The sequence below is a fragment of the Colobus angolensis genome, unplaced genomic scaffold (assembly GCF_000951035.1).
Source record: "Colobus angolensis palliatus isolate OR3802 unplaced genomic scaffold, Cang.pa_1.0 Scaffold111, whole genome shotgun sequence".
Taxonomy (NCBI): Eukaryota; Metazoa; Chordata; class Mammalia; order Primates; family Cercopithecidae; genus Colobus; species Colobus angolensis.
This window is the reverse complement of record NW_012112142.1, coordinates 9,310,803-9,332,627: the sequence shown is the minus strand read 5'-3', so window position 1 is coordinate 9,332,627 and position 21,825 is coordinate 9,310,803. Positions and strand designations below refer to the sequence as shown.

At 40.4% G+C, this 21,825-nt stretch overlaps 1 protein-coding gene across 1 annotated transcript in view; it reads right to left on the bottom strand.

Moving 5' to 3' along the window:
- Positions 1–3,137: 3,137 nt before the first annotated feature.
- FREM3 (FRAS1 related extracellular matrix 3) overlaps positions 3,138–21,825 on the bottom strand; it is a 108,447-nt gene continuing 89,759 nt past the window's right edge. The window contains exons 7-8 of the mRNA XM_011957148.1: positions 11,269–11,418; positions 3,138–3,584 (exon numbers count right to left, since the gene is read on the bottom strand). Of these exons, the coding sequence (XP_011812538.1) occupies positions 3,343–3,584; positions 11,269–11,418 (392 nt within the window). The 3' untranslated portion in view covers positions 3,138–3,342. The remainder of the gene's footprint in view (positions 3,585–11,268; positions 11,419–21,825) is intronic.

Here is a 21,825-nt window from a genome sequence, read left to right as displayed (position 1 = left end):
ACACCAGCAATGTGTGAGCCACCATGCCCAGCCAAGGAATACTTTTTATTTCATTAGATTTCTTAATTCTTACATTATTGGTAGATTAGGCTAATGCCGGACTGCCTACAGCTTCTTTCTAAACATAGGTCTACTAAAGCCTCAGATTGGAATTCACACTGCTTTCAGGACATTTTTTATCTGCTGATGCTTCTTCCAAGTATTACCTCTGTCAGATGGACCTCATTATGTCTTCAGGACAGGGCCTTGAATCTCTACAGAAAGATCCCCTCATAGCAGACACTGAGTGTCAGCCTCTGTCTGTATTCTCTGAACGTGCTTTCTAGTGTTCTTCATTTTACTTTGTTGCCAATACCAGCAAACTCTCCTGATCTCTCTCTGCCTGTGGTGCTAGTTTCCTGTGGCTGCTATAACAAATTACTATAAACTTGATGGCTTAAAAAAAACCAGACATTTCTCCTAGTTCTGGAGTTTAGAAGTCCAAAATCAGTATTACTGGGACAAAGCCTAGGTGTTGGCAGGGCTGTGCTGCCTCCAGCAGGAGAATCTACTTGCCTGCCAGCTTCCAATAGCTGCTGGCCTTCCACGGCTTGTAGCCCCATCACTCCAATCTCTGCCTTTCATAGTCACATTGCATCCTCCTCTTCTGTATGTAACCTCCATCTCACGTCCTCTTATGAGGACTCTTGTGATTACATTTAGGGCCCATTCAGGATAATCTTCCTATCTCAAGATCCTTAATTACACGTGCAAAGATGCTTTTTCTATATAAGGTAAAATCCGTAGGTTCCAGGGATTAGGACAAGTCAGTGCTAAACATTCCTGCAGGGACCCTATGAGACTTCATCACAAATTGTGATAATAATAACAGAATGAGGTCATTATAATCTGTTTAATTTCCTCAATTTCATAAATAGCAACAACTTCCTAATGAGCACATATATTTACCGATTAAATAACTTTAGAGTACATTTACAAAAAAAAAATGACTGATAATCTCATTACCCTAATAGAAAGTTATTACCATTTCCAGGCATTTTCTTTTAGTGTTTTCCATATGTTTAAGGATTGCAATAGCCACATGGTTGCGGATACTCTAGAATTCATACTATTCTATCACGTAGATATCCTATAATTCAGTTAACCATTTCCTGAGTATTGGGCTGCTTATAATTATTTATTATTATAAATAAGGTTAGGAGTAGCAACATTGTGCTGCCTTAGTGACAAACACATTTTTGAATGCTTAGTTGGCAGAAAGCCAACTGTGGAGTCATCAGTGTTGGGTAGCTCCCCATAGTTCAGTCTCCTGGGCTGAGCCCTGGTGGGTACAGCATTTCACCAAGGACTTATGGCTGGTGTCTCTGCTCCAGTAATGATGGCCCTTAGCTGCCTCTTTCATTCACCCTGTCAGTGGACCCCTTAAGTTGGGCCCTGGGTACTGAAATAAAATATACAACACCTTTCCATTTAAAGTTTACACAAGAATAGCAACATCTAGTGTATCTCCATTACACTTTCCAGCTCTGAGAAAACTATTAAGTGAGAAAAAATATTTAATATTTTTTTCTATAAAAATGTTAGCATAGGGAAGAGTATATAAGGGATGACAAATGAGCCCAATTTTCAATAGTGTGCAATTCCATTCCTGGTAGGAAATCAAGTATATTTTCACTCTTTCAGGACACTAGATTACTTTCATTACTGAACTGTAGAATATGCTATAAGTCATAACTAGAATATACCAGGTTTTATCCTAGAAGCCTAAAAAATGTATTTTGCTTCTCTGGTACGTCTTAATGGGTAGAAACTGGGAATGAAACAGACTTTATAAAAAGCACTGTTTGTAATATCCTCCCTCCAAAAATATAAATGCCTAAACACTTCATTCATCTGAATGTACTTAAGTAACAAAAAATACAGTGAGAAAGAAAAAGAGTGATTTTCTGAAAAACACTGAAAGACTGAATTAATTTTGAGTTCAAAACAGATTCCTCCATAATGCTGACAATGTGTATTTCCCCTGGGCACACAGGTACTCAGCAGGAAATTCAGCTGTGGCTTCAACTGGGGCCTGAACTAGGGTATCTGTGGGGTCTCTTAGGTATATCTGAGAGTTATCTTGGTCCATGTGTAGTTTTTCTATTACTTTTTTTCTAATGCATGTGAAGGGGACTTATCTCTTTCACCTGAAGAAGCAGCCCAATAACTATATGTTGAATTTGAGTTTAAAAGATTTTTGACTCTGGTAGTTGGGCAAATTGCAAGGTGAGGGAGGGTGATTTTCTGTTGGTGGATATGCACTCAGACAGGAATCAGACAGAACTGGAAGAGATCTTAACAGAAATCGAGTCCAAATTTCTCATTTTACAGAGGGAGAAGTGAGGTCAAGAGTTATAAGGTAGTTTAGAAAAATATTTTCTCTGATTGGGAAAATGAAAGTCTAGCAAAGAAGCAAAACCTAGGCTAACAGTAGACAAGGGCTTCTTGGCCTGTATATGCAGACTATATTACAGTCAAGAGCCTTGTCATCGCCATTTAACATTTGGAAAACATGCATCTGGGAATGGTTTCTATTATACACTATGTTGGCTTGAAAATAAGTTAATGCCTCAAACACAAATTTTAAAAAAAGATTTGCACAAGAAATACCTAAAAAGTAGTGATGGGGCACAAAGATGTGGTTTCAAAATAATTTGGGAACTTTGATTTATGTAGTATTAGCCACAGCTATATATATTGTCAATTTAACATTAGTTAAGAACTAACTAGGCAGTTTGTGAACTATGGAAATCTTCAACTCTTCTTTCTTCTCCTTTCCACTACCTACATTTTCATCACTTTACTGTTTATTATCCGTTTTTTTTTAAAAAAAGAGTGCAAAGGAATAAAGAGTTGAAAAATTTTCCTACCAAGTAGTTCTGATAAAGACTTGTGAAGAAAAATTGAAGAATTCGCTAAAAGAACTTTATATATGGAGAGACAGTTGAAAAGTGTTTCATATGTGGAATCAATCAGTAAAGAGAGGTTAATCCTTTGATTTCAACTTTTGATTTAATTGATCACAGTGGATTTCTTGCTTGCCCCAGAAACAAAGTAAAGCAAAATAGAAAAAGAACATGAATACAGTCTAATTATTTGTGGGATCAATGTTTTCTATGTATTTATATTTCTATTTCCATGCAGTCACATAAATTACATTTCCACATATCACCAGAATATAACACCAATGACAGTACAATATCACTGATATCCCAGAATTGCTAAGATCTATAAACAGTAGAGTTTCATTCTGTTGTTAGGAGACATATCTTGACTCTTTTTTTTCCCTCTTAAAGTCTTTCAATCGAAGGAACTACAAGTACTCTGCTTACAGTCAGTGATGGTATCCTTGATGAAAACGGTAGTTTTATTTGGTTCTCCAAGCACTGCACCCATAGGCATCTGAAGAACTAACTCAAACTTCTCTGGGCCTTCCAAGGCGGGCTGTCCCAGGTCATCAAGGATGGTCACTCGGAATGCTTGCATGCGCACGCCTGGAGCAAAGTCCAGATTTCGGCTGATGCCAACATAATCTGTTCCAGCTGGTGGAAAAGGAAAAGGCACTAATGAGACAGTAGAATTTGTCATAAGTTTTCCTTCAGAGAAAAACGATCATCATCAACTCTGCGGCATTCTCCTTTGTACCCAGCACTCTCAGGAGCATGTATTTTGGGTTTGATCCCCAGAAGGGGGAACTTCCATATTCTACCAAATGCCTTGTAGTCCCTTGTGCCATGCCCACCTGCCATCCTCACCAGGGCCCTACACGTCTAGACTAGGCACCTCACCTTCCAACTACTTTCACCAAGATTCTGCCAATTGATTGAAGGATCTCTGAAGGTAGCTTCAATTTGAAATGAAAGGATTTGCCTTTTTAATTTTTAACTTTGAAGATAAATATAATACATTTTATTTTGATTAGGTTTCACTCATTCACTTTTGCCAGACATCTGTTTTAATCTCACAACATTCTGCTCAATTTTATGAAGCCATGAAGTTCTGCCATTCTCTGGGTTGTTATTAATCATTTTTCCAAGCTGGTCCACTTCACCATACAGCTTCTTTGTGACTTATTTGGAAAGTCATTAAATGTAATGATTGTAACATATGATAATCAATGGAATTAAATAGAAACCCCTGAGTGATATAAATATAAAAATAAATAGAGAAACAGAATATTTATATTGTCTCAAGGTACTCCTCCATAAAATATTAATTGCAAAGGAAAAAAGGGAATATAATGAGGAACCCTGGCGGATACTACCTTCCCCAAGTGACCAAAGTTAACACCACCATAATGGGATAAATGGAAACTGTGTGCCATTTGACAGAATACAATGAAAGGATAGTACCATCTTTGTGATATTCCTGCTGACGATGCATTACCTGAATCTAATTATGAAAAACCATCAGACAAACCCAAATTTGGAAGACATTCTATATAGTATAATAACAGGGTTATTTATAATCTTCAAAAACATCAAGGTGTTGAGAGGATTGTTGTAGACTGAAGAAAACAAAAGCAGACATGACAACTAAATATAATGCATGATTTAGAACTGGATTCTTTTGCTGTAAAGAATTATTTGAGGACAACTTTTGAAATTTGAATGAGGTCTGAGTAGATTATGGAAGTGTATCAAGTTAATTTCTCAGTTTATGCTTGTTTTGTGGTTATATAAGAGAACATCTTTGAAGGAATTACATTGTAAGTTTTTGGAGACATGGTTCCAATCTTACTCTCAACAGTTGATGAAAAAGAAAAGCATTTCATTCTACTTGTTACTCTTCTGTAAGTTTGAGATTACTCCAAAATTTTTTCTAAAAGGCACCAAATAGTGACATTAAGAAAACAAAACAGAGCCGGGCCCAGTGGATCATTCCTGTAATCCCAGCATTTTGGGAGGCTGAGGCGAGCAGATCACTTGAGGTCAGGAGTTCCACACCAGCCTGGCCAACATGGTGAAACCCATTTCTACTAAAAGTGCAAAAACTAGCAGGGCGTGGTGGTGAGTGCCTGTAGTTACAGCTACTTAGGAGGCTGAGGCTCAAGAATCAATTGAACCTGGGAAGCAGAGGTTTCAGTAAACTGAGATCACGTCACTGTACTCCAGCCTGGGTTACAGAGCGACAGCCTGTCTCAAAAACAAAAACAAGGTTATAGTGAAAATTACTAAGGCAGGAGAGTAATGAATAAGGTTTTGTATCTCATGGACTTTGACTCAAATCTTGGTTTATTGCTTACTTGTACTAATTCTTTAACTTCTTTGAGTCTCAGTTTCTTTTCTTCAACTGCAAAATGGGGATAATGATAGCTACCTTGTAAGGTTTATTGTGAAGATTATAGATAGTACAGCAAGGATGCTAACACAGTATCTGGCAAATAGTAGGCATTAAGAACACAGAAGTTATAATTATTAATGTAACAAGGTATACCTTATATGTATATACATAAGATTAATATAGTTAACTAACCTGAGCAGATATCAAATACTTACTAAGTTCAATAGATTATCAAGTATAAACCTTACTTCTACAACTGTACTTGTTAAATCCATGAATCACCACCCCAAGCATGAACATTACTTCTATTAGTTCATCCCTACCAGACAGCTAGCCGAGGCATCATTACTTTTATGCAAAGAGATTTATCTAAAGGAATCTAAATTTCTCTTTCAAAACACAAGCAAAGAAGTCCACCTAACCAAATCGGTTTCTTCACTCTTGTTTTCATGGGTACACACAGAGTGATAAATAACCCTGTCTGAAAACTTAAAAAAGAACGAAAAAAAGGGGAGAGGAGTGCCAAGATGGCTAACTAGAAGCAGCTAGTGTGTGCCGCTCTCATGGAGAGGACAGAGAGTGGTGAATAAACACACAAGCTCTGCAGCTGGATTATCCAGGTGGACAGGTTGAGATTCATCAAGGAAGCAACGTGACCCACAGAGAACAGAGAAGAGTGAGACAGGACAGCTGCCCACCTAGGACTGGGGCGAAGCCAGGGGAGGATCCCCACCGTGGGTAAATGGTGAGTGCGAGCTTCCTGGGACCCACAGTTCTTCCATGAACCTTTGCAACCCTGGGCTCTGGAAATCCCCCATGACCACCCCCACCACTGGCGCCTCCGGACAGACACAGGGAACTGTGTGGAGACTGGGCAGAGCTAAAGCTCAGACATGTATAGAGTCCCAGGGGCCTTGGACCCCTGGGAACCCTAAGCTCCTGCTGCCTCACATGCCCCCAGGATAGGGACTGAATCCACAGAGCTGAAGAACAGATGGACGACTATACACCTTGCCTCCACTGAACTCACTAAACAAAGCCCACTGGCCTGGGACCCCAGCGTGGCCACTTGAGCTTACAGGCTGGTAGCAGCCCTGTACTTCCCTGGGATAGAGATCCCAGTGGTAGCAGGCAGGCCTGTCGGTTTTGCTCGTTTGCAGCTCTGGCCCCTGCAGTCTTCAGGCTCTGGAGAGAGCAAAAAGATTGAGAACTAATGTAACCCCCAGCACAGCACAGCTGCCTTATGGAGAAATAGACTGTTTTCCCCATGAGTCCTGCCTCTGCTACCTCTTACTGGGCAGGGCCTCCCGACCTGGGACACCAGCCACCCCAGCCCCACCTAGTCTCTCGGCTGGTAGCAGCTCTGCACTTCCTTCGGACAGAGCTCCCAGAAGTAGCAGTGCCACCATTTTTGCTGCTCCACAACCCCCATTCCTGCTGAGCTCAGGCTTGGGAGGGAGCAAAGAGATTCAGGACTAACTCAGGCCTCCAGCCCAGTGCAGCAGCCATACAGAAAAGTGCCCAGGCTGTTCTCCATGTGAGTCCCTGCCACTGTTACTCTCACTGGGCAGGGCCTCTCGACCTGGGAACTCAGCACAGCCACCTTGTCCCAACCTGAACCCTTTAGTCATTGGTGGCTCTGCATTTCTCTGGGGAGGAAATCCCAAAGACAATGCAAAACCTCTCTGCCATTGCAGCTGCCGTCGTACTGCCCTTACTGCCCTCAGGCTGGGGAAGGAACAAAGGGCTGGTCAAGTTACCAGCACCTGCAGCATGCCACAAACACCATACGAAGAGGAGCTCAGTTTCTCTTTCCTGGGAGCCTCTACTGTTCACCAGGCAGGGCCCCCAGCTCAGGACTGCAGAGCAGCTGCCCTGCCCCTGGCTGAGCATTCCCACTGGTAGTGGCTTTGTGTCTTCCTGGGCTGGAGCTTCCAGTGGCAACTCACAGCCCCTCTGCCACTGCCACTGCAGTGGTTCTGCCAGTGCTGCCCTCAGACTGGGGAAGGAACAAAGAGTCTGAGGGCTTTACCTGCACCTCTACCATGCCAGTTGCCATATGGAGAGGAGCCAAGTCTGTCTTCCCTATGAGCCGCCGACCTCCTGCTCTTCACCAAACAGGTCTCCTGGCTCAAGCCCACAGCACAGCTGCACTACCTCCTGACTGAACATTTCCATTGGCAGTGGCTCTGCATTTCTCTGGGGTGGAGCTCCCAGAGGCAACTGAAAGTTCTTTTGTTACTGCCACTGTAGTGGTACTGCCCTTGCTGCCTCCAGACAGACAAGAAAAGGAACAAAGATTCTGAGTGCTTTACTCACACTTCCAGCTCTTAACTACCCTAAGGAGAAGAGGCCAGTCTGTCCTCCCTGTGAGCCTCCTGCATCCCCTGCTCATCACCAGGCAGGCCCTCCCCAGTCCCCCAAGCTTGGGCTCAGAATGCAGTCACTCTGATTGTAGTAGCTCTGTGTTTCTCTGGGGTGGAGCTCCAAGAGACAAGTGGAAAGCCCTCTGCCATTACCACGGCTAAAGGTCCCTGTCCTCATCGCCCCCAAGCTGGAGAGGGAGTGTAAAACCTGAGCTTGCCTCAGGGCTGTGGTGTATAGCTTAGGAATGCAAAGTCAGGATCTGCAGCCAGCGCTCAAGTAAGAGAGGAGCCCACACTGTTAGAGTGCTGAGAGGGAACATGGCTGCAAATGCACAAAGGAGCCATTTGGCTGAGAGCCTGCCTACCAGCCATTACACTTACACACCATCTTCTAGATCACAGCCCAAACTTCAAAACCAACAATACTTTGCAAATAACACCCTGTGAAACCAAGGACAAGAATTCAGCTACAAATGAAGACCCTGAACAAAGCCTTGGCCCTCTGAAAACATCCAGAAACAAAGTCAACTGACTATACCAAAATTACATTAGACTTAAAGGAATATTAGCTCACACAGATGAGAAAGAACCAGATAATAACTCTGGCAACTCAAAAAGCCATAGTGTCTTCCTTCCTCCAAATGACTGCACTAATTCCCTGGCAATAGTTCTTAACCAGGCTGAAATGACTGAAATGACAGATATAGAATTCAGAATATGGTTAGGAATAAAGATAATTGACATTCAGGTGAAAATCAAAACCAATCCAAGGAATCTAGGGATAACAATAAAATGATGTAATAACTGAAAGATGAAATGAAGAAAGAACCAACAGATTTGATAAAACTGAAAACACACTACAAGAATTTCATAATACAATTGAAAATATTTATTATTTTTAAATTAATTAATTTAATTTTTTTTTTTTTGAGACAGGGTCGAACTCTGTTTCCCAGACTGAAATGTATGGCTCAAACCGCAGCCTCAACTTCCTGGGCTCAGGGGCTCAGGTGATCTTCCCACTTCAGCCTTCCAAGTAGCTTGGACTACAGGTGAACGCCACCATGCCTGGCTAATTTTTTTGTATTTTTTGAAGAGACAGGGTTTTGCCATGTGCCCAGGTTGGTCTTGAACTCCTGGGCTCAAGCAATCCACCTGCCTAGGCCTCCAAAAGTGCTAGGATTACAGATGAGAGCTACCGTGCTGGGCCAATTGCAAGTATTATCAACAGAATTGACCAAGCTGAGGAAGCAACCTCATAGCAAAAAGATTCTCTGAATGAACACAATCAAAAAGAGAAAAGAATAAAAAAGAATGTGCAAAACTTCTTAGAAATATGGCATTATGTACAGAGACCAAATCTATGACTCATTGGCATCCCTAAAAGAGAGGGAGAAAAACCAATTTGGAAAATGTATTTGAAGATATTGTCCATGCAAATTTCCCCAACTTCACTAGAGAGGCCAACATTCAAATTCAGGAAATGCAGAGAACCCTGCAAGATACTGTATAAGACAACTATCCCCAAGACACATAGTCATCAGATTTTCCAAGGTTGACATGAAAGACAAAAATATTAAAGGCAGCTAAAGAGAAGAGAAAGGCAGCAAAGAGAACCTCATCAGACTAATGGCAGACCTTTCAGCAGAAACTCTACAGGCCAGAAGAGATTGGGGGCCTATATTCAGCATTATTTAAAAAAAAAGAAACTCAACCAAGAATTTTATATCCAGCCAAACTAAGCTTCATCAAAAAAGGAGAAATAAGATCTTTATCAGACAAGCAAATATTAAGGGAATTCATTACCATCAGACCTGCCTTACAAGAGGTTTTAAAGGAGCACTACATATGGAAACATAAGACCGTTATGGCCACCACAAAAACACACTTAAGTACGTAGACCATTGATACTATAAAGCAACTACACAACTGAGTCTGCATAATAAACCAGCTAACAACAAGACGACAGCATTAAATCCTCACATATCAATATTAACCTTGAATGTAAACAGGCTAAATGACCCAATTAAAAGGCCATAGAGTTGCAAGTTGGATAAAGAAGAAAGATCCAACTATATGCTGTCTTCAAAAGACCCATCTCACATGCAATGACAGTCATAGGTTCAAAATAAAGGGATGGAGAAAAATCTACCAAACAAATGGAAAACAATAAGAGCAGGGGTTGCTATTCTAATTTCAGACAAAACAGACTTTAAGCCAACAGTGATAAAAAAAGAAAAGACAAAGACAGGCATTATATAATGCTAAAGGGTTTAATTCAACAAGAAGACTTAACTATCCTGAATAATATTTATGTGCCCAACAGAGGAGTATCCTGATTCATAAAACAAGTCCTTAAAGACCTATGAAGAGACTATAACCATACGATAATATTGTAACCATACAATAATAGTGGGAGACTTCAACACCCTATTGACAGCATTAAACAGACCATAAAGGCAGAAAAGTAGCAAAGGTATTTGGGACCCGAATTTGACACTTGACCAAATGGACCTAATAGACATTTATGGAACTCTGCACCCGGAACTAACAGAATATACATTCTTCTCTTCTGCACATAGCACATACTCTAAAATCGACTACACCATTGGCCATAAAAATGATTAGCAAATTCAAAAAATTCAGAAGTATACCAACCACATTCTCAGACTATATAACAATAAAAATAAAAACCAATACCATGAACATCACTTAAAACCATACAATTACATGGAAATTAAACAGCCTGCTCCTGAATGACTTCTTGGTAAACAATGTAATTAAGGCAGAAATCAAGAAATTTTTTGAAACCAAAGAGAACAAAGATACAACATACCAGAACTTCTGGGACACAGCTAAAGCAGTAGTAAGAGGAAAGTTTATAGTGCTAAATGCTCACATCAAAAAGTTAGAAAGATGTAAAAGTAATAACCTAACACCACACCAAAAGGTCACAACTGCAAATGAGAAAATGTGGGCATCAATGTACACGGAAGTGTCCTTTTCTTTTCCTATTGGGTCCTGTTCTTTTTCTGATAAAGCACCTGACAGGTACTCTACAGGAAATGGTATCTAGAATTGTGCCATGCTATCAGCTAGGCCTTGGTCATCCATGTCAGGAAATGCAAAGGTGAGCAGGGCATGAACACATGCTGTTTGAAGCTAAGGCAAATGCCTGAGTCTGAAGTGGAAACCTCCTACCCTTCAAAGGTCTAGTATGTGATGGGATTCTTCCAGGAGCTGGGACTTGCTTGGCCATTATGGGGGTAATTTCATCTGAAATATTATTTATGAGCAGCTTAAGTATCTATAAATATTCTGAACTTTGGAAAAATTAATTTGAGCCCATGACAAGCAAGTGGGTAATAAATGAATCATAAAGGCTGCTGTTTGAGTAACATATTTATTTCATAACCAGCAGAAGTCATTACATATACAAACCATCTACGTGCTGAAGCCAGAGAAACTTTCATTCAAAGTCCATCAACAAAGACTAAGCATGCTTACACTTAACAGACTAGATCCCACCATAAACATGTATCATGATAATGATATGTTCTTTGTGTGGCCCTCTCACCTTCTGCTGACTCCTGCTCTGACTTTCTGGAGCGCACAATGATGGATGATGGTTGGGAAAGATCAGTGCCTCTTCTCCAAACACAAACCTCCACATAGCCAGCACTTTCATTGACGTGATATTCAGCATCCCCAAAGTGCAGGACAGGTTCTAGAGAGGCAAAAAAAGATAAACTAAGAATGCTTCAGCCTGCCTGGTGTACTGTCTCCTTTGGCCCTGTGTGAGCCTGGGCATTTGTCATAATTGTCAGACATGACAGATCCCATAGGTCTTGTTTTTTTTATATAGCTCAGGGAGAACAAAAACAAAAACACACAAAAAGCCACATCAGAGTCACATGCCATGACTTTGACTCCAGGAAATGCCATGAGATGAAGTCAGTTGGGATGCTATTCATTTTTTAAGAACTTTCCATTACATAGGAGAGATTTTCCTACTAGGGAAAATTGGCCAATCAGCTGTAACTCAGGCAAGTCTGCTATTGTTTGGGAAAAGGTGGTGGAGAAGTTAGAGAGGCTTTTTTGGCAGGGAGAAAATTGCTCTTCTTATGGAAGGACAGTTGAGCCAGAATTTTGAGTTTGATCACCATGGCTGTGCCTTTTCTTAGGGCATTTGCTGATTACAGGGACAGATGGAAATCCTGGGGCAGTGAATAAGGGGGAGGAGAGATCCTGTTAGCTGAGATGCCAGAAGCACTCCCCCAAGAGGCCAAGAAGTGGCTCCATAGAAAAAGAAGGCTGAAGCGGACCAACCAACACAGACACCAGGCTTCAGCAGTGGGTAGAAGGGAATTGTACATCTTCTAAAAAGAGGAAGAGGTTGACAATGCGAATGTTGCTTTGGCCAAGCAAATACACCTATCCATACCCCGTTTGCTCTATTCTAAGAAAGTAGCTATGAACTTAGGTGATTATTTAAAGCATATACAAGACTTAGCTGTAACAGTACCTACTATATGTACTGTCATGAAAAAGGTTTTGAGATGAATGCTTTTGTTGGTTGTGACATCTGGAGGCAAAAAATGTAAATACTAGGAAGCAGATTCATCATGGAGAGACGACCCTTTGAGCTTGTCGAATGGAAAATTAGTTATGGAGATGACACCTTTGCAAACATATTGCAATGCATCAGGAGCATATCTGAATTTAAATTCCAATTTTGGAGGCTAGAAATCAGATTTAGTAAATATTTGCTTCAAGGTGTATTTTAGTAGATCTCTTAACTGCCGAGGGAGTAGTAGTAAAACTGCTGAAAGTTTTACCATGGCATACAAGACCTCTTCCAATCTGATTTGAGTCCATTTTTTCTGGAATCATCTGGTGCCATACCCCACTCTGTGGCTTATGTCCCGGTTATGCCAAACAGCTCCCAATACACTGAACACAGCATGCATTTATAAGCCTCCATCTTTGTTGGTGATGTTCTCTGAGCTGGAATGTGCCAATTTGGCAAATGCCTACTCATTTTTTTAAGACTTTGATAAAGAGTTGCCTTCTCTGGGAAGCCATATTTATTTCCTCAAGAAATAATCATTCTTCACTCTGTGCTTCCCTAACATTTCAAATAGTTCTATAATGGTAGTAATGGAACACACTTGCAATTTGCTCACCTCAGGCATACAGCAGGCAGATGGCCTGCACTCAGAAAAGGGTGATGGGGTCATTCTGTCTTTTCTTTTTAATGAACATGTAGTAATTGTACATATTTATGGGGTACATAGTGGTGTTTTGATATATTTATGGCATAGTGATCAGGTCAGGGTAATGTGCATATCCCATTCTTTCTTCTCTTACCAAGAACTTTCTCCTCATTGTTGCTAATGGATGTTTCTGATGCCTCCATGATTGGGACAGGAAAGAAGGTGGAGAGGCAGGAGTAGCAGAAAAGTTATTTCTTGAACACTTGCATGGATGTCAGTACTCTTTGGTCTTGGAAGATGGAAGAAAAGCTGATTCTGTTTATCATGGACACTTTTGCAGGTTCTTTGGAGATCTCTCACTCCCACAGTTGGGTATCTCTTATCTGCAGTTCTCTTGATCAGGATGAAACAGCTATATTCTGGCTGGTGACTTCATCATTCCTCAATCTGTTTAGCATTTGGCAGTACCTCTGTTCAGCCTCTAGATGGCACCTTTGGACGCGCCCTAAGACAAGTTCATTCCAGCTCACTCTTGCATGCATGGCTCACATGTGGTCCATGCCAACCTTCCTGCATCCTCTGCCTTGATAAACTCCAGGAATTAACTGCTTAACCCCAATGCAGTCCCTCTCTTTTGTTCATCCACCAAAGCAGCCAACCAGTTTATCTCCCACATTGAGATTTTCCAGGGAGAGCCAGATCCCAGTTCACTGGGTTCTCCACATTGCAGGTGGCACACATACCTCCCAAATGGTCTCCTTTGAGCCCCCTCTCTTGATTTAGCATCTCTTTAAAGTGCAAAAATGTTAAATACATTCTAACATGCTGTCTTGTGTTTTCATCAGAGCCTTATGAACTGTTCTCAAGGTCAGGGACCATATTCTATATGCCCTTGTATTTTTAGTGACGCAGTAGCTAGCATATTGACAGTCTCAAGAATTTGTCAAATGGATAGTTTTAACTCTCTTCTGATATATTTTGAACTTATTTAAAAGTTTTTTGAAAAAAAAGTCTGGACAAAGTTACCTGCATTTTTAGCAGAGGAATTATATTGTGTGGCATTAGGGAAGGGCAAGAAGTGAGAAAGGTAAAAAAAATTTGATCAGTTATACTGTTGTTCAGAGAAAAAAACGTCAGAACTCAAGCCTCTGAATACACTAAGATATAAGACATCAGAGGAGGATAGTGACACTTGGAAAAAATGTCATGAAATTATTTCTAGATGCTCTAGGTATTGAGTATCGACAGAGCAACACTCCGTCTCAAAAAAAAAAAAAAAAAAAAAGGAACTATCTTTGAGGTTCAGGAGTCCTGGAGAAAATAAGGTGCTATGTCTTTAAAAATGAATGAGACTTGACCAATGAGAGAGGTGGGAAAAATAGGTAGAGTGGCTAGTAGGAACAAAGACACGTAAGCATGAAAAAAGTCCAGCATTTAGGAAGGGATGCAAGAACTCGTTTATTGGTAGTGTGTAAGGTGAGAACAAAGGAATGGTTGGAATGAATTTAGAGAGAAAGATAATCATTTTAGGTAGATCGCACTTGACATTTTAGATTTTATAGAATGTGGAAACCAATTTTAGGCAGTAAAAAGGTGTTTGGGTTTTTGTTTTCTGTACACCTGTCCAGTGTCAGTGTGGGCCATGAATTTAGGAGGAATTAGTGCAACCCATTAGAAAGGTATTGCAATTATTCATGTGAGACATGATGATGATACTACTAGTAGGCAGTAGTATTAGTGATGGAGTGGAAGAGGTGAACGTAAAAAGTGCCCTAAATAGCACACAGTGACGAATGCAGTGGCTTCTAGGATGCCCTGCAAGTTTCTAGTGTTTGTGGGTGGGAGTGGGAGGCGCTAGCTCAGTTGGGAATAAAGCAGGTGGAACGGTGTTGACTGAGGGTAAGAGAAAGAAAGATGATGAGTTTGATTATAGGTGTGTTGAATTTGAGTGGCCTCTGGTGCATTTAAGTAGATATTTCGGAAAAACCCTTTCATGCATGAATCTAGAGTTCAAAATCAAGCCTCACAGTGGCTCATGCCTGTAATTCCAGCACTTTGGGAGGCTGAGGAGGGGGGATCACTTGAGATCAGGAGTTCGAGACTAGCCTGGGAAACATAGTGAGATCCCATCTCTGTAAAAGAATAAATAATTAGCTGGGTGTGGTGCACATACCTGTAGTCCCAGCTTTGTGGGAGGCTGAGGTGGGAGGATCACTTGAGCCCAGGAGATTGAGGCTGCAGTGAGCCATGATTGTACCATTGCACAGCAGTCTGAGCAAAAGAGCGAGACTTTGTTTCAAAAAATAAAAAATCAGGCCGGGCGCGGTGGCTCAAGCCTATAATCCCAGCACTTTGGGAGGCCGAGACGGGCGGATCACGAGGTCAGGAGATCGAGACCATCCTGGCTAACATGGTGAAACCCCGTCTCTACTAAAAATACAAAAAACTAGCCGGGCAAGGTGGCGGGTGCCTGTAGTCCCAGCTACTCCGGAGGCTGAGGCAGGAGAATGGCGTAAACCCGGGAGGCGGAGCCTGCAGTGAGCTGAAATCTGGCCACTGCACTCCAGCCCGGGTGACAGAGCAAGACTCCGTCTCAAAAAAAAAAAAAAAAAAAAAAATCAAGCTAGGGCTGGAGATAAGATTTGGAAGTCTTAAGCATACAGATTGGGGTTAATCCTATAAGATTTGGAAGTCTTAAGCATACAGATTGGGGTTAATCCTATATTAGATGGTGTGATCGTCTACTATGGATGAATAAAAAGAGTATCATAGCGGAGAACATCAACCCTTGGGGAGAAAGACCGAGTGACAGGAGCCCCAAAAAGAGACCAAAAACAAACAGATGGAAAAATAAGCAAACAAGCAAAAACAAACAAGCAAAAAATAGTTGGCAAGATAGAGAGAGAGGAGTTTGAAACAGGAAAATCAAGAGAGTAAAGAATTTTGAGAAGAATGAGTGGTCACAATGCCAAACGCAGCAAGCATATCCAGAAAGATACACGTAAGCCAACAGTGGACGTCAATGGCAAAAACCCAAAACACATCGTATGAAACTTTCAGCTACATAAAGTAAATTAACTATAGTGCCCATATGAAAGAAGATAGAAAATCTACTCAGGAAGACCTGCTTAGATAAGCACAGTTTTTATGCCAGTATCTTATAATTTTGACTACTGTTGCTTTGTAAATATTTTGAAATCAGGAAATGTGATGCTTCCAGTTCTGCTCTTCTTTCTCAGAACTATTTTGGCTTTTAAAATCAATAAATAAATTCAGTACAGATGCAAAATACAAATCGACATACAAAAATCACTAGCATTTCTTTACACTAATAACAAACTATCTGAAAAGAAAATTAGGAAAACAACCCCATTTACATTCAAATACTATCAGAATAAAACACTTAGGCATAAACTTAACTAAGGCAGGGAAAGACTTGTACACTGCACTGAAAACTACAAAACATTGATAAAATAATTAAGAAGACATACATATGGAAAGACATCCTGTGTTCATTAAAATACCCATTCTACTGAAGGCAATCTATAGATTCAAATACCATAAACTGAGTAATTTATAAACAACAGAAATTTATCACAGCTCTGGAGTCTTGGAAGTCTAAGACCAAAGCATTGGCAGATTCAGCATCTGGTAATGGTCCACCTTCTAATTCATAGATGTTGCCTTCTTGCTATACACTTACATGACAAAAGAGGTGAGGAGTCTCTTTTAGGTCTCTTACATAAGGGAACTAGTACTGTTCATGAGGGCTCTGCCCTCATAATCTAATCACCTTCCAAAGTCCCCACCTCCTAATACTATCATCTTGGAGGTTAGAATTTCAACATATAAATTTGGGGAAGACACAAACATTCTGTACACTGCAGTGGCCCTCAGCATCTAGAGTATGGTGGGTTGCAATCAGTGGTCTAAGGCAGGTAGACAGAAGCCAGTGACTTGGGAAGGCCTCAGTAAAAATCAGAACATTTATGTGTAGTCACATCCTTTTCTTCCCTGCCCAGGTACAAGCTGTAATACCAGCTTGGAGCTGTTTTCTTTTCTCCTGCCCACTCACTTTGCATTGAGCTGGAGGCTACAGCTGTGGCATGTGCTAGCTTGCTATTACGAACTCTAGTTTTGTTCTCAGTAGTAGCTTCTGGACATCTATAGTATGTGAGGTTGTTAGTCCTCAGTGACAGGTGACACAGAAGCCAGTGTTTTGTGCATGCCCCAGAAAAGTCAAAGCATTAGATGTATGGTGCTTCTCTTCTCCTCCTTCCTCAAAGAAAAGCTCGGAGCTCCCAATTGTATGGCACTGTGCTTATCTTGCCCTTGATATAGGACTATGGGCTCAGAAGCACCTCATCTGAAGAGAGAAATATAACTTGGGGAGCTACTTAAAAATCTAGTGGTTGGTCTTCACATTTTCTGAGTCATGCTGGCATCCAGCATGAGCTGGAGAATAGTCTGTGCCCTGGAGCACAGGCATTGGAATTTTTAAAGAAGCCCTTAAATCTTTCCAACTGGTTGTAGTGTTCTTATTAAATCTGACAGTGGCTAGCATAAAAAGGAACAAAATAATGGCATTTGCAGCAACCTGAATGGAATTGGAGACCATTATTCTAAGTGAAGTAACTCAGGAATGGAAAACTGAACATCATTTTGTTCTCACTTATAAGTGGGAGCTAAGCTATGAGGACTTTAAGGATACAATGGACTTTGGGGACTCAGGAAAAAGGGTGGGAGGTCGGTGAGGGATAAAAGAATACTCATTGGGTACAGTGTACACTGTTTGGGCAATGGGTGCACCAAAATCTCAAAAATCACCTCTAAAGAACTTATTTATGTAACCAAACACCACCTGTTCCCCAAAACCCTATTGATATAATAAAAGAAATGACAAATGCATTAGTTTAGACCTTAACCTCGTGTGCTTTCTATATAAAAAATAAAAAAGTTGTTTTGAACTTTGCAGTTGCCATTTAAACTATAATATGCTGTCAGCATAATGAGTCTAACAGTAAAATAATCCTAGGTCTACTTCTCCCAAGGTTACCTTCAAATATAAAAGTTGTGAAACTCCATAAAAGATCTGACAATGGTTAGGAGAATATAATCCATTTTCTTTAAGATTCAGCATAAAACCTAAAATAAATGTAACATAACTAACAAATATGAACTGTATGTGATTAAATATCTTGTTTACTAAATACTAAATGCAGAAGAGCTTAAGATATCATGGAGGCTGAAAAGACCATGCACAGCCAACATCTCTGCCTGAGAACTACTTTTTATCAGTGCTATCATTGCTATTGCAAGCAGGGGTGGTCACTGGTCACTTCATTCTGGGAATGCTCTTTTCTCCTTTCTGTTTCTAAAGTCTTTTTTTGTTTGTTTGTTTGAGATGTTGGGTAATGGCCTCTGAAATATTTTCTTTCATTAACTTTAAACTAAAAAATAAGACCCAAAATTAAAATTATGATACTTTTAAAACCTATGGCAATTGTTTTATAATATGACTAGCCCTAGAAAGCATAATGGTTCTATTTCTTCTGAACAGTTTCCTGGGTTTTTACAGCATAGCAATATATGCCTTTCACATTTTAAAAACATTTATGTGTTGAAGTTTATCTTGGTCTATAACCACATTTTCAAAAAGTTGAATGTGCTGATATCACCAAAATGACACTTTGTTTATACACAATTTTTCCTTACAATGTTTTCTTAAATCTGTCAACATTCTGTTAGATGCCCATTTAATGACCAAGATACTAAACTAGCTGGTAATATTTATAGGCAAATTTTATGCAAGTTTTCCAAATCCTACTGCCTCAGGACAAAATATATAACCTTCTGTGAAACTGGACGATTCTTTTTGTGGCAGGTTACTAGAGTTTTCAAATCACATACTAAAAATTGAAAGAAAGTCTTTACTAGTTGAGCAGAGATAGTGTAAAGTGCTTATATATAGGACAGACACATTTTTCAGATTAACAAGTGTTCTCAATTTTATCTTGCCCTTGATACAGGTCCAGTGGAAGTTAGGTTCTAAAGCCAGGTGAATAAATGTGAAGTTGCCATTCATTCAGTCAGCAAACATTTATTAGGCGGATACTGTGGCCTCCGCTCTCATGGAGCTGATGTTTTTATAATGGCTGTCTTGGCAGTGTGGGCCAGGGAGTCTGTTTTCCCTGGCCTGGGGTAACCTTAGTCTGTGGTTGCTCCTATACTTTTTCTTTTCTTTGTCTTACTCCATGATAGTTGTCCTTATAAAAGTATTTCTTCAGGTGATCCATTTGACAGGGGATATTCAATATCTGCTTAAGGAAGCTAACATTTCCTGGAGTCCAGCAAAATAGAATAAAATTTCCCAGCTCCATCTGGAAAAAAAAAAACTTGCCCTTGAGCAACTTGGGTACATCTTCAGGTTGCTAGATATTGTGTCATCACTTGGCCTAAATGAAAACATACTTTCGTTACAAGATGATATATTTGACTCTCCTCAAAAGGAAGCATTATTGGTATCTAACATGTGCCTAGACTGGTAAACTATATGTAAAATCCTAAACCTGGGAAATGAACGTGTGCTTTTCCCAGTATTTTCTCAAATAGTCAATTCTGAAGGACACATGTTTTATTTCTGACTGAAATGACAACTAAACTTCTGCTGGAGACACACCACACACAGGAATTTGACAGGTGGCTAATGCTTAGAAACTCAAATTAACAGAATTATCATTTTATATCATTTTCCTTAAAAAATTATAATTATGTGGGAAGTGCACTAATAATGCTTGTGGTTGCTTCCTCAAGGCCAAAATAAAATGATACCATTCAAAGGGATCATTAGAATCAGGAGTGGCAAAATCTGAATATCTCTAGGGTAGGGACTAAAGCAGAAATATCTCCCCTAAAAGTCATACACTGACAGCTGCCAAATGAGTGCCCCATGGGGGACTTGAAGATGGGAGGAAGTCATACCTCAGAATGTTACAAACCAATACCTGTTCAAAATATCATTAACTCTGACAGGAGATTCTGTCAGAGTTAAATATCATTAACCCTGGAGATTGAGCTGTTTTAGGGCACTCAGTAGACTCAAGCTTGGGCTTAAAGGACTGTGACCAAGTGTAACTTCAGTAGAGTCAGGCTGGGTTAGCATGGTTACATCTGCAGCATGGCCGACTGTTTTGTGCTGTATTTAAAGGAAAATGGCTTTAGCTGAAGTTAGCTCTGCATGAAAACTAGAAAAGTGCAAGCAGCCAAAAGAAGGAAAAATGGGTTACCTGTTTCTAGCCATCTGAAGACAAAAGGTACTCTGACCTTGGATGTTTAGTCTTCAGGACCCTCAGCATTTATTTGCCCAGGATGGAGATGGCTGTATTGGCTTGATGGGGTTTCTCAGATCCCATTATCATCAGTTTCCTGCTTACGAAGTGGTTGCCCAGTAGAGCCTCCTTTAAGGAGAGAATCTATTAACCAGGGGACTCTGCTTTTCAGTTTTCTTTGACTTTGGTTTTCACTGTAATTTATAATTTGTCATTTTGGCACATACATCATGTTTCTTGTGGGTCTGCATCCTGTCTCTGTGCCCACAGATAAAATTGAGCTTCTAGACCTCTGACTCTGTCAGGCCATGGACTGCAGTGACGAACCAAGGAACTGCTTCAACATGGCTGGGAGACATCTAGGTAGTTTTAGAAATCTAAAAAGAGTGTTACATCACTTTGCTTTGTAAAGAGATTGGGCCATGTACATCATCTTATGAATATCTAACCTTAAAATGATTTTGATACATTTTCTCAGATTTCTGGGATAAAAATCAGTGGCAATCAGCTGTTATTTTTTTGTCTCATTTCTTTTCTCCCAGTTGTCTCTGACTGTGATGACCTCATATGTGAAATGCCAAATGCAGTCTGCACTTTAGACATAGTTGATCAATTTAATACATTCTGTAGCCTCAGTAGAATGACATGTTTCTGAGATGAGGAGTGCCAGATAAAGGAACAACTTAATGTAAATATGTTGATTCAGAAATAATTTGTGTATTTTCTATATGAGAAAGAAAAAAAAAACCTTTTTATCTGAGAAATGCAAGTCCCTTTAAGTTATCCAGCCCAGAGAGGCATTTAAAATGTAACACCTGTCACATCCCACTCCCCCTTGAGCTAAATAATATACTTCTTGAAGTCACTTGCTATGGGGACTGTAGACTAACTCATGCCAAGCAGCCATAAAATGTCATATACCCTATAATTCAACAGTGTATAGCAAACCACTAACCAATGTTATTTCTGTAAACCAATGAGAATTCCTGACAAACAACTTTTTGTAATTGCTTTCTGATACAGTTTGGATATTGGTTCCTTCCAAATCTCTTGCTGAAATGTGATCCCCAGTGTTGGAGGTGAGGCCAGGTGGAAAGTGTTTGGGTCAGGAGTTGGCTCTCTCATGAACATCTTGGTGCCATCCTCAAAGTAATGAGTGAGTTCTTGCTGTATGAGTACCCACATGATCTGATTGTTTAAAGAGCCTGGCACCTCCTCCCCTCTCTCTGTTGCTTCTCTCTTGCCATGTGATCTGCACATGCCAGCTCCCCTTCCCCTTCTGCCAGGAGTGGACCTTCCTGAGGCCTTCACCAGAAGCAGATGTTGGCACCATGTTTCCTACAGTCCACAGAACCGCGGCCCAAACAAACCTTTTTTCTTTCTAAATTACCTAGCTTCAGGACTCCTTTATAGCAACACAAATGGACTAAGACACTCCATCTCCTGATTTGTTCCTTTTTCTCTAAAAACTTGAGCCTCTTCTTCACTCTCTAGAACACTCTCCAGGGCAATCTGGACGTTGTCCCAGGTGGCAGTCTTCACCTTGGCTCAGATAAACTCTATATTAATTTTGCTTCAACTTCTTCCTTT